This window comes from Physeter macrocephalus, chromosome 12, assembly GCF_002837175.3.
Source record: "Physeter macrocephalus isolate SW-GA chromosome 12, ASM283717v5, whole genome shotgun sequence".
In the NCBI taxonomy this organism is placed as follows: Eukaryota; Metazoa; Chordata; class Mammalia; order Artiodactyla; family Physeteridae; genus Physeter; species Physeter macrocephalus.
Genome location: NC_041225.1, coordinates 50,001,950 through 50,016,059, shown reverse-complemented (window position 1 = coordinate 50,016,059; position 14,110 = coordinate 50,001,950). Strand labels below are relative to the sequence as shown.

Genomic DNA, 14,110 nt, shown 5'->3' with positions numbered 1-14,110 from the left:
GCAACTAAGAGTTCACATGCCACAACTAAGGAGCCGGCGAGCTGTAACTATGGAGCCCGCCTGCCACAACTAAGGAGCACACATGCTGCAACTAAGACCCAGCACAACCAAATAAATAAAAATATTTTTTTAAAGTTTAAAAAATAAAAATAAAAAGAATTCTTACCAGCATTGTTTTCCCATTTCCAGGTGGACCAAAGAGTAACAGTCCTCTGGCAGGAGCTCTAAGCCCTGTGAACAACTTAAAAATACACACTTTAGTTCACAACCATGATTCTGGAGACACTTTTTCCAGACATTTTAAGTATTATTTGTTATCTAAAAAGCACCATCTTTCAATAGCATCCTCCCAAAGAGAGCTGCCCAGAGCTCTAAAGAGAACACATAATCAATAAATTAGAATAATTATTAAAAACAGAAGAAAACAAAATGAATTAAAACCAGACCCTTATTGATCAAAATGAAAGCAGACTGGTTAAACAAGACATACTGAACATAGTATGCCTCTCTACTTCCTTTAGAAATCTCACCAAATAATAGTAAATGAATAAAAAAGATATAAATCTTTAAAACAAAACAAAAAAATACAAAAAGAGACAACAGAGGATACAAATTTTTGTAGATGGAGAGCTGATAAAGTGTGGTAAATTATTTAATGGAGTTGAAGGAGCTAAAACCTAAGTGCCAGCTTGTGAAGGGATACCTAGATACAAGGAGCAAGCTGATGTGAACAAAAAACCCTGGAACAGCTCAGGAATTGGAGGCACCAGGTACCAGAGAAAGCAGCAGTAAGGTAGCTGGCCAAAAACAGGGGAACTGATTGAAAGTCTGTATGAGGAACAATGGAACCCATGCTCTTGCTCCCACCAAGAGCACTCTGCCAAGTACTCCTCTTCCACAACCAAAGGAGGCAGATGTCTTATTCTGTAGAGAAATTTAACCAGAGTCTTCAAACTCTGGGACATCAGTCATGGCAGGAATGAAGGGTGAAGCACCCGACTGATAACACTTTACTTAATAGTGAAAGTGTATGTACTTTTAAGTTGAACCATATGAAGCGGTTGATATTCAACTTAAAGACGGAATATTTTTTTGAGTGGTTTTAGGTTTACAGAAAATTTAATGGAAAGTATAGAGAGTTTCCACATAACTCCTCACTTCCCCCATTTCCCCTATTATTAACATCTTACATTAGTATGGTACATTTAATACAGCTGATGAATAGTGATATGTCACTATTAACCTAAGTCCATAGTTTACATTAGGGTTCACTATTTGTGTCACATATCCACCATTACAGTTTCAACCTAAATCTTGACATCTAATCAAATTATTAACAAGGGAAGACAGTAGATTAAATATATTTTCAGATATGTGAAATCTCAAAATATTGTCTCACATGAACCTTTCTCAGGAACTTACAGGAGGCTGTGTGCCATCAAAATGAGAAAATAAGCCATGAAAGAGAAAATAAGGAATCCAAAAAACCGAGAGATCCATTAAAACAGAAAGACAGAGAAAAGTTCCATGATGATGGTGAAGCAAGATTATAGAACAGCTACGAAATAAGAACTGGTTGAATGGAACAGAAAAAGGTGGTTCCAGGAAAAGGGGTTCCAAGAAAAAAAACAACTGAGCTAACGAATTTTCAAATTGGTTTGACAATTGGTAAGATGAAAACTAAGCAAACAAAAAAGTAACACAACTATTTACTGTAGGGGGAAAAAAAAACCTATACAAGGGAAAAAAAGCCACACTATCCTACTCAGCTTGGCACTTAATATTTACAAGAAATGAATATTGATTTAACCTCAGCAGTGATATACTACACTGGGAGGATGGTGTAGGGAATGTGTGATATAATGGAGCTAAGGGTTCATCAAGTTAAATATTCTACATGAAAAAAAAAAGAATTGGCTTTATAAGATTATTACTTAAAGACGTAAGTTCAAAAACTTTTTAAAAAGCAAATGTTCAAGCTGGTATAATGAAAGATAACATATTTAGAAATTCATGGAAATTTTAGTAGTAGGTAGAACCTTTTAAAATTGGAGAACAGTCACATTCTTCTATAAAACTGAAAGAAAATGCTATTATTAAGCAGCAAGATAACAAAATAAACATAAGAGCTTTACAGATGAACTGGTTTGCAGGGCAGAAATTGAGACACAGAAGTAGAGAACAAACGTATGGACACCAAGGGGGGAAAGTGGCGGGGGTGGGGGTGGGGGTGGGATGAATTGGGAGATTGGGATTGACATGAATACACTGATGTGTATAAAATGGATGACTAATAAGAACCTGCTGTATAAAACAATAAAATTAAATTCAAAAATTAAAAAAAAAACACAAGAGCTCAGAAAAATGCTGACAAATAAGCTGGACAGGATATGAAAGAGGTCTATGAAATACGACAGAAGAATATATATTTTCATTGTAAAATTTTTTAGAAAAGTATGTAGACAGATCATTGTGATAGACTTTGAAATGTACTGCTTTGGGGTCAGAAGGTACGTTTTATTTTATATTCTTCTTACAGTTTTAACTTGTTTCAAAGATTAATATTTGTGATTTTTAAAAATTACTTTTAAAATATTTAAAACATAGTCCTATTTGATGGCAGGAAGATGGACAAGAGTTTTTTTCAATGTCCTTTCCAAGTCCATGACTTCATGAATGAACAAGGGTTAAAGTACTTGCTTTAGGTAATTCTGAAAAGAAATTAACTCAAGCATATATTTTTAAAATTATTTATCTCCTTAAAGCTATTTTTAGTGTTCAGTGACTTAATTATGATTGTGTTTCTATGATGAAATAAAAATTCTAGCACACTAAAGAATGAATAAGTTCGTCATGATGCCTGTCATACCCAACTTTCCAATCTAGCCTAACAATGTCCCCACCGTGGTCCATGCAAGCTCCCCAATGTGGAGAATTATGAATAAAGCTGATTTGTTGCACAATGGAGATGCTTTATGAAATAAGTCTGACCCATTCATGACTTACCATGATCCATTTTATGGGTCTACTGTGAAAAGCTGAGCTAGGACAATCATATTCCCTTTCTGAATTAGAATCTGAACTAGAATTATAAAAATGGTCAAATTGGCAGGTGTGGAGACAGAGAGACAAATGGTCCAAACCCTGAGGTCTGGCTCTACCTCAAATGCTGTCCTTCCTGAAGCCCCAATTTAGTATATTTACTAAGGTTTCTGCCCTTCCCAAGGCTTCAAATTTGAAATTCCAGTTTTTTCTAATATTATGGCGCCACCATGGAAATATGCCAAAATGTAAGTCATATGCTGTTTGACCTCACTTTCCACTTTAGATGTGTTCCCTAAAGTCATGGGTAGAGCAGAAGCTGAATGCCTTCTAGCACAGTCCAAATATTTCCTTACTACCTTTACAATTTTAGATATATTTTTGTACCCTAAGAAGCATACCACTTAATTAATACTAAAATCCATACTTAGGAATTAGCTGGCAGTTAATAGCATTGAGGTGGCAGTCTAATGTTAGGAATCTTATTTATTTCATTTCCTAGAACCACCACTTAACTATAATCTTGAGCAAGACATTTAGATTTCAGGATTAGTTTCTTTATCCACAAATGGACTAGATGACTGCTAAGATCCTTTTCAGGTCTACAATTATATGAGTTCTTTCAACAAGCATTTTTTTGTCAATACTCACTCTGCTACATTTACTACTCTTACATAACCCCAGGCAAAAAGTAAGCCCAAATACAAGCTATAATATGTTTCCTCAAAGTGTGGCCTGAGGTGGTACAAGAGATAAATTTGGTTCATATAAGGACAAATGCCTTCTATTTTAATAAGTCTCTATTTTGTTGTGTATTAAGAAAATTTCAATTAGTGTATTAAACCAGTGATTTCATGCATACTGCTTCTTAGAGTGGGCAAGAAGTAAAAATAAAGAAAGCAGACTCAAAAAATAGTAAGTTTCAGTATAGTTGGTACTCACAAGTTATAAACACCATGAAAGTAGTATGAGAGTGATATAAACTATAGAAAAACAGAGCCACACAACCTTTACACATTCATTTAAAAGCGTATTCATCACAATGTGCCATATAACATCTATTTTCATGAGATTGTGTAAATGAGTCCATTAAGACTTGAAAGTTCTAGAAGAAGAGAAATAACTAATCCAGACTGGATCCTCATATTTATTTTTTGCTATATTTTCAGAACAGCATCCAACATGCAATCTGTGAATTGTGAGAATCCAAAACAATGCTAATGGGGAGATTAGGTTTGACATAAATACACTACCATGTGTAAAACAGATAGCTAGTGGGAACCTGCAGTATAGCACAGGGAGCTCAGCTTGGTGCTCTGTGACGACCTAGATGGGCGGGATAGGAGGGGATGGGAAAGGATGGGAGGGAGGCCCAAGAGGGAGAGGATATATGTACACATATGGCTGATTTACTTCGTTGTACAGCAGAAACTAACACAACATTGTAAAGCAATTATACTCCAATAAAAAAGAATGAAGCACTGAAAAAAAGAAAAACAATGCTATGTGTGGAAAATTAAATATTTATTATCAATTGCAAGATTACCTAACTTCCTTAGTGAGTTTAAAAATAAGGGATGAAAGGTGAGGTCCCTATCCACCATTCACCAGCTCTCCACTTACTTTGATGACTTAATATCTTGAAAATAATTAATTCAGTCATTCATTCATTCATTCATTTATTTATGACTGCGTTGGGTCTTCATTGCTGCGCGTGAGCTTTCTCTAGTTGCGGCGAGCAGGGGCTGCTCTTTGTTGTGGTGCGCAGGCTTCTCATTGCGGTGGCTTCTCTTGTTGAGGAGCATGGGCTCTAGGTGTGCAGGCTTCAGTAGTTGTGGCACATGGGCTCAGTAGTAGTGGCTCGCGGGCTCTAGAGCGCAGCCTCAGTAGTTGTGGCACACAGGCTTAGTTGCTCCGCGGCATGTGGGAATCTTCCCAGACCAGGGATCGAACCCATGTCCCCTGCATTGGCAGGCGGATTCTTTCTTAACTTTTAAATCTCTCTTACCTTGATATAAAAATTATTTCCTGTTACCTACTTTTCCTATAAATTTAATTAAAAATGGATTGGGAATTAGGAACCATTATATTTATTCTCCTCTCCAGTATAAATAACTAGTCAACATCAACTGCTAATGTTTTTTTCCTTTAAAAGACATCTAACCTACTGTTATATGAACTAATCATTCTAGTATAGCTCAAACACTTCTTTACTGTACTATGGATTCAGTAATGGATGATGCTATAGGAAAATGATAATATAAAATCCTTACCTCAGGCCTCAGAGAAGGAAGAATAACAATTTCTTGCAATGCTTGCTTTGCCAACTCCTGACCAGCTATATCATCAAATTTAACAGCTGTTCCACTAAGAAACAGAATTTCAGTTAGCTCCGTAACAGAAATATACTTCAGTTATTATAATATTAAGTCCAAGCTCTATGTAACATAGCCATTTTTATGTTAACTGTGAAACTATAGTTAAATCAGTAAAGCAATGGTTTTCTATATTTACAGTAATTAAAACCATCATAAAAATTACATATGTAAATTAGACAAGGTATATATTATCCATTTCACTCAAGATATATTTCATAAATAAAAAAATTTTTAAACCCCATAAAACACTTTAGATGACAAAACTTACTTGTCCACAATTTCGTTCATTATAAGGTTAGCAAGGTTGCTGTCCACATTCCTAAAGTTCTTCAAGTCTTTCTTTTTACGAGCAGCAGTTGTAGGGGTAGAAGGTTTATTTGTTCTATTTGTTTTTGGTGTACTCTTGAAGGACACAAAATTTTAATGTGAAAATACAACATAATGTTTACACTTTTCACATGTGAGTCAACCTTAATGTTCACAGAATTAAAGGCTTAAAAGTAGCAAAAAATGGATATAAAAATCTAAAAATTGTATATTTACTCCAAGATAAAATGGCATTCACTATAGAACTACATTTGGCATGAAGTGGGTTTATAGATTTTATCCAGAGAGATTCAGTTACTATAAAATAAAAAGGCTCTATCACAAAGCAGTCATACAATTTTGATCCTTGTTAGAACTGTAACAAAACTCTACATATGTTTAATGTTATAAAACATTTATGTAGATTTAAATAATTAAAAGAATAACAAATTTTAAATGAACTGTAGGGAATTCCCTGGTGGTCCAGTGGTTAGGACTCGGCGCTTTCAATGCCAAGGACTCAGATTCAATCCCTGGTCAGGGAACTAAGATCCCACAAGCTGCACCGTGCAGCCTAATAAATAAATAAATTAATTTTTTTAAAAAAGAATTATACAGTATTATATAAAACAGACTGGATAAGCAAACTTACTACTAAAAAACCTATTTAAGACCAAAAGGAGTTAAAAAAATTTGCTTAAAAAATAATAGAGAAAAAAAAAGATTTGCTTTTTAGTAGCAAGTTGCCTCTACTACTTAGAGTCTTAAAAATCTAAATTAAAAAAAAGAAAAATTTCATTCAATGTTGTAGAAACTTGTAGAAGTTGCCTCTACTACTTAGAGTCTTAAAAATCTAAATTAAAAAAAAGAAAAATTTCATTCAATGTTGTAGAAACTTATCAATTCTCTAAGGTATTATAAAGTACTTGTAATAAACTTAAGCAAGCATATCATGTTCAAAGTTTTCTATTTGCAACAGCATAGCAATTAACAGCATAGCAATGTCTCCAAATACCTTATGAGTGGCAGTTGCAGGACCAGGTCCCTGTCTCACTCCAGAAACCAAGGATAAACCACTGCAGCTAGGTGCTCTGTGGTGGCCTGAAAGACCTGTGGATCCAGTTTTCATAACTGTTTTTGAACGAGGCAGTGAATTACTAGTGTGCGTTAAGGGATCCTTTCTTTTAGGAACAGCTCCACTTTCTATCAAGGAAAAAAATAAAATCATCATGGTTAGAAAATTGTGGCTAAACATTATAAAAAGTAATATAAAGACCAGTACAAATTTGTAAAACTAATAATATTTTTTTTACTTCAACAATATTTCAAAATAAGATTTCAATCAGAATATATCCTAGGGTGTTCATAAGGGTTATTACTGGGTGTGGTAAAGATTATCTGAGTCCTGCTTTGTGTGTTCCCATAAAAAAATTTTAGTGTCAAGGACCATTACTGAAAAAGATTCAAAAAGTGAACCTGGGTTTTTAGTATTATTTTCCATTTAGTTTGAAGAGAAAAGTGAATTAAAAATGTAAATGTATCATATCTGATATAAAATAAAAGATGTAATATAGATTTTTTTAAAAAAAGATTATGGGTTATTTAGCTTTTTCCTTTTCCTGATGTATATTATAATTTTCTTAAAAGGAATATGTATTTGCTATAAAAAGAAATAACTTTATTTGTGGGGACAGGAGGAGGATATAAAAAAGGTACCAAGCAATAAAGCTGCCAAATTTTTTTTTCTTTTTTTTCTTTGTTTAAAAGCTGTCAAAAATTAAACAAACAAAATGTAGTAAAGGCATTAGGGATATATAGGTTGTATGGAGAAAAAAAAAAAATAGCACTTCGTTCCAAACTTTTAAGACTACAAAATAGTATGAAAGTCCAGTCTGTGCCACCAAAAGTTTTAAAAAATAATTTTAATTTAAAGGGTATAAAGATATGGTTAAATCACCAAGTATTTTATCCTCTATCTATGCAAATAAACACATATAGGACACCTTCAATTAAATCTAAAAGGTTACCTGACCTAGCTACCGTGCTCTTCTACATAAATTACAGACTTTTGAATGTTCAAATCTCACTGCTTCTAAATAATATTTTCATATACTATATAACAAACATCAGAGTTTATGAATAACAATGTTCACTGTGAAGACAGATGTTAAATCAGTCAGCAAATTAGAGTAGCCTAGAGAAAAGACTAGCTTAAGGACAAAAGCCTTATTGTTGCTCTTGTCATCAAATCCCTTAATATGGCTTAAGGAAACAAAAGAAGGGAACTTAAGAGTACAGTAAATTAGGGACTTCCTTGGCAGTCCAGTGGTTAAGACTCCGTGCTCCCAATGCAGGGGGAGCAGGTTAGATCCTGGTCAGGGAATTAAGATGCAAGGGTTCTTTTCTAGTAAACAAATGCAAAGTTCTGTACCGTATGTTCAAGGAACTAATGGATAATGACCCTATAGGAAGAAGCAGGAAAGCAATCCAGAAAAGGGAATGACAATAAGGAAAAGCCAAGGTGTGAATAAAAGCAAGATCTGTCTAGGGTGATGATAAGTATCATGCATTTCAGAGGGAAAAAAGGAGACTGGAGAAGAATTTCTTCAAACAGAAAATATACAGTCCTAAGATTACAAATGGACAGAAATTTTCATAAGGAACTGTGAGAATGACAGCAGACTTTTCATAAAAATAACAAAGGTCAATAGACAACGGAGTATGCTCAAAATGCTGAAGGAAAAAACAATGTTAACTTTCATTTATTCTATATTCAGGTGACCAGTCACATAAGAATGAGGGTATTTTCAGACACTAGAAAGGCTGAGAGAGTTTACTATCTACAAACCCTCATTAAAAGAAATACTAAAGGAGATCTTTTAGCTAAAAAGCAAATTAAACACAGAAAGGAGTAAAAAACTGTAATATGAAGCTAGAGAGCAAGAAAAAAATCAGACAACCTGGGGGAAGGAAAAACCCAAAAGGGAAAATAATTTATATTATTTGTCTTTGGGTAAACAATATTTACTAAGTTACTAATAATATGAAATGTAATTTTTCAATATAACTAAAAACAGTGATATATATACATATATATGTACATATAGACACACACACGGAATGAAGGATAATGGTGGCATAAGAGAATTAAACCTTCTTCTACCTGAAAAAGAAGTCAATACATATCAAAAACTCATAAATCAGGAATAGCAATAAAAGCATAATACTTGAAAGTATAATGACCATGAGAAAAAACAGCAAAGAGTTAAATATTGTATGAGGAGCCAAACTAGGGGTGCAGGTAAGAAAGGGAGCTATAACAGGTGGGAAGGGGAATACTATTTCTCTTTATAAACCTTTTCAGTATTTTTAAATCAACATTTTAGGGTATAATCTATGTATAATATTTTGCATGCATTTAAAATGTATATATTGGCAAAATAGCCACTAAAATCAAGATACAAAATGTTTCCATCATAGCCAAAAGTTTCCTTGTATCCATTTGCATTCCATTCCTCTTACTGCCCCTGGTCCTAAGCAATGACTAATCTGCTTTCTGAATATTGGAGTCATCTGATTTAGCAATTTCTATTGATCTAAGTTCAAGGTCACTGAATCTTTCATTTGACATCTCCAATCTGCTGTTGAGGCTTATCTAGCAATTTTTTTCACCGACTGTACTTTTCAACTTTAAAACTTCCATTATTTTTGTTTAGTTTATATTCTCTGCTAAGATTACAGGTTTGTTAACAGATGCCATATTTTCTTTTAATTCTTTGAACATATTTATAACGGCTGCTTTGAAGTCTTTATCTGATAAATTCAACATGTGGGCCCAGTCAAGAATCAGTTTCTACAGGCTGATTTCTTTCTTGAGTAAGGGTCACACTTTCCTATTTCTTTGCACGTCTAATAATTTTGACTTGAAAATTGGACACTGTAGATAACACATAAAGTAGTAAGCAGACTTTGGCGTATCTGCTTCCTAAGAGAGAAGAAGTAACTCATCCAAGTGAAACATCATAGAATGTTCCATAAGTGGGTGACACTAATGAACTAGGCATGAATGAGCCAGCTGATTCACTAAGGCTCAACGGGAATCAAACACCAGTGCTGCATAAATTAGCTGTGAAGTCAGTATGTCCCCCCAACAAGAAAAAAGAACAGAACTGATAACTAGATATTTAAAATAAGACAGTTTGATTTTTTTAATGGGTCCCAGAAGAGAAAGCTGCTTTTGTCCCCCAACATGGCAGAAAAATACAATGGGATCTCACATGTGGAATTAAGCAGAAGAAAATCAAGATAACAAGGGAAAGGCATACCAGCTCCTCAGGGCTAGAAAATTTTGCTGTTTACTCAGGTAGGATTATTAGGATCTCAAATTTGTATTTTGGAAACTTGACTATTTACACGTGGTGCATTCTTACATTTCTTTGTTTTTTCAAACAGTTCATTAAGAAGATGTCAGCCCTTCACAGGCATACTAAAAGAAACAGACAAAATACTTCTCTATACTTGAAAAGGTTATTTTAAATCAGGTACAGGAAGGAATCGGAAAATGAATATAGTTACTAAGGTGGGGCTCTGTAGTGGAAGACCAAACCAGACTGAGAACTCCTTAAGGGAGAGGTGAAGCCACAAGGGAAAGAGCTGATGACCAATTGTCTCTTCCATCCCAAGAAATCCACTCACACTATTTCTTCTTTATTGAAATCTTGTTCATTGCAGCACTATTTTACAATAGCAGGACATGGAAGCAACCTAAATGTCCATCAACAGAGGAACGGATAAAGAAGATGTGCTATAGCAACTAAGACCTGGCGCAGCCAAATAGATAAATAAATAATAAAATAAATATTTTTTAAAAAAGATGTGGTACACGGCTTCCCTGGTGGCGCAGTGGTTGAGAGTCTGCCTGCCGATGCAGGGGACACGGGTTCGTGCCCCGGTCTGGGAAGATCCCACATGCTGCAGGGCGGCTAGGCCCGTGAGCCATGGCCGCTGAGCCTGCGCGTCCGGAGTCTGTGCTCCGCAACGGGAGATGCCACAGCAGTGAGAGGCCCGCAAAAAAAAAAAAAAAAAAAAAAGATGTGGTACATATATACAATGGAATATTACTCAGCCATAAGAAAGAACAAAATAATGCCAAGTGCAGCAACATGGATGGACCTAGAGATTGTCATACTGAGTAAAGTAAGTTAGACAGAGAAGGGCAAATATCATATGATATTGTTTTTACATGTGGAATCTAAAAAATGGGTACAACTGAACTTATCTACAAAACAGAAATAGAGTTACAGAGTAGAAAACAAACTTATGGTTACCAGGGGGTAATGGGGGGGGGAGAAATTGGGAGATTGGCATTGACATATACACACTACCGTATATGAAATAGATAACTAATAAGAATCTACTGTATAGCACAGGGAACTCTACTCGATACTCTGTAATGGCCTATATGGGAAAAGAATCTAAAAAAAGAGTGGACATATGTATATGTATAACTGATTCACTTTGCTGTACACCTGAAACTAACACATCGTAAATCAACTACACTCCAATAAAAATGAAAAAAGCAAACAAACAAAAAAATAAATCTTGAAACTTTTTTTATCACATATGAGTAAAGAAAGCAGTTGTTTTATAGTCTATACTAAGGGTTTTCTACTATAACTTGAACAGAGCAATATTTACTTTAATAAAATTTAAGTACTGGACACAGAACGAATTCTGAAAAAGTTACCAATAAAACCAGAGAAGATGTCAGAGAACCTAGGAAATGAAGATCCTACCACCCAAACAAAACAAAACAAAAAAAGCATTTAATTTTCTGTAGGAGTTGATGTGATGACCAAAGTTTATGGAAAACAAATTTAACCCATAGTAAATAATAGTATTCTAGGGGACTTCCCTGGCAGTCCAGTGGTTAAGACTCCGTGCTTCCACTGCAGTGGGGCAGGGTTTGACCCCTGGCTGGGGAACTAAGATCCCTGCATGCCACGCGGCACAGACAAAAAAAAAAAAAAGAAAAATAGTATTCTCATGCTTCTCCTCACTATGTGAATTCAGCTTCAAACTTTTTCTAACAGGTGCTATGATAAAACATTCATGTATTATATAAATGAAAATATATATGCATTGAAAATTGGTATATAACAAAGAAAAATTAAAATTTCTGTCTCAATAAACACTACTTCATAAAAATTTGGTACAGGTACCCATAGAAAAAAACACAAAAGCTCAAAATAAGATAGAAACAAAAGAACATTTTAATAATTTAGGAAAACAAACCTTCATATTTTATAATTTCAAAAACTGGAGGTTGTAAAATATGCAAATATAACATGTTGAGAATGGCTATGCCCTATTTATTACATGTTTACACACCATGAATGATAGGGCTACTGTATTTTCCACACAGCCCTGTGCAAACAAAAACCAATCAAATCTACCACTACAAAATCAAATCAACATTATCAGGTTAAGTAAGACTCTACTTTGCATGCAAGCTTTATTATTTTACATGTTAGTTAACCTAAACCCACCTGACTGGAGATGTCCATTGCGGCATGTCAAGTTAGTACTGTCATTATAGACGTCCGTTTGTGACTTGGAAAACTGCAAAACTGGCTGCAGCTTCTCTATGCAACAGAGGGGGGTAAAAAAGAAAAAAATAAACAAAAAGAAAAAAAATACATGATAAAAAAATAAAATGTGCCCGTGAAAATGAAAAACGATTCAAGGTGTTACAAAGTTATTACATAATGAAGGGTTTGGCATTTACATAGAATTACCTTTAACAACATAATTAGTAAAAACTCAGACATTAAAATAGCAACAGAAATGAACAAGTGAATGACTATGTTCAAAATATGCATTATTCAGGTTTGGTAACCTGAGGCAATTCTATATCACTACCATCGCCAGCAAATACTTCCTGAATATCTAATATGTCCAAATCATTGTGTAGGGAGAGCAGGATAGAGATACAAAGAGAACATTAAAAAGGCTTTACAGAGGAAGTGGGCTGTGAGTTGGCTGGGATCTGTAAAGATTTAAAAAAAAAAAAAAAAGGACATTCAGGAAAGGAGAAATGACACAGAAGGAAACTGTAAGGAGTGTCTATGAAATGCCATATTCAGCTACATTAATGTATGTCAGGCAGAAAATAAATGTAATAAAGCAGAATGGAATAAGCATGCTGCAGAACTGTGCATACAGTACCCTACCATTTATTTAAATACACACATGTATACTTGTATACATGAAAATTATCTCTAAAAAAGACCCAGAGAAACTGGTAATACCAGCTGCCTCTGGGGATGGGAAATGAGTGGCTGGGGCATAGCATGGGATGGATGCTTTTCAAACTTAAACTTTTGAAATTTTGTGGCATGTGCATATATTGCCTATTTTTAAATTAATCAAAGATTTTAAAGGATTATTTCAACCTTACTCCCACTTCAAATAACAACAACAAATCCTCTCAAGATCTAGGTCTCTATGTCTAGCACCTGAAGCCCAAGAGTGTATCAGTTTGAAATTCCTTGCCACTCTACATCAATGCTACACTCTTTCCCCAGTCAAGTCAATCCATATTGTTAGCTGACGAACACCCTGACACTGTACCACTTACTCAGTAGTACGAACTTGCTTTAGCGTCAGTTTTCCGAGGGTCTCAAGGGTTAAATAAAATAATACATGAAGTACTTGCTCTGAGCGTCATTCATAATAGGGCTCAATTTTGACCATATTTATTTTGTTGAAATACTCCAAGTTATCATTACTGATTCTTTCCTCCGGTACTAAGAAGTCGATGAATATATGCAAAAATGTAGCACATATATACTAACTCTTTTAAACTTTCATTTCTAATGTCAGACAAGCAGGCGCCATGCTTGGTTTATGGTACAACCACACATGCCTTTGGGACAGGTTAAATAGCAGCTACCCTTTTTGCACAAAGCACAAAGTACTGCACAGCTTTTGTATCCTAGAACTGGCTGATACAATATACCTTGGAGCCCTTTTTCTGTTGTTAGTTAACAGGTAGGTCATCTGATTTTTCTCAAAGATAATACTCTTCAAATCACCATATTGAGAAAGAAACCATTTGTGTTGGTGAAAGACATAAATTAGAAAGAACTGATTTGTAAATGTCTGATTTATCAATTAAAACTCTTCAATGAAATGTAACAAAAAGTTCACATAAACATTCATTATATAGTAAAAAATAAACAAATTAAATCCTTAGTTTTGATAATAACTAAGAATAATAAGCCATAGGACTTTTTTGCTGGGTTTGGATTTATATGCATGAAAACACACACAATAGCAGCACACAGCTAATGTGAACCTGCTCCAATTCATTTTTTTTTTTT

At 34.5% G+C, this 14,110-nt stretch overlaps 1 protein-coding gene across 2 annotated transcripts in view; it reads right to left on the bottom strand.

The window, feature by feature from the left end:
- SPAST (spastin) overlaps nucleotides 1-14,110 on the bottom strand; it is a 63,482-nt gene that overhangs the window by 25,153 nt on the left and 24,219 nt on the right. For both annotated transcript variants that reach the window (XM_028496913.2, XM_024118657.3), the window contains exons 4-8: nucleotides 12,275-12,370; nucleotides 6,742-6,929; nucleotides 5,689-5,822; nucleotides 5,316-5,409; nucleotides 167-241 (exon numbers count right to left, since the gene is read on the bottom strand). In XM_028496913.2, the coding sequence (XP_028352714.1) occupies nucleotides 167-241; nucleotides 5,316-5,409; nucleotides 5,689-5,822; nucleotides 6,742-6,929; nucleotides 12,275-12,370 (587 nt within the window). The remainder of the gene's footprint in view (nucleotides 1-166; nucleotides 242-5,315; nucleotides 5,410-5,688; nucleotides 5,823-6,741; nucleotides 6,930-12,274; nucleotides 12,371-14,110) is intronic.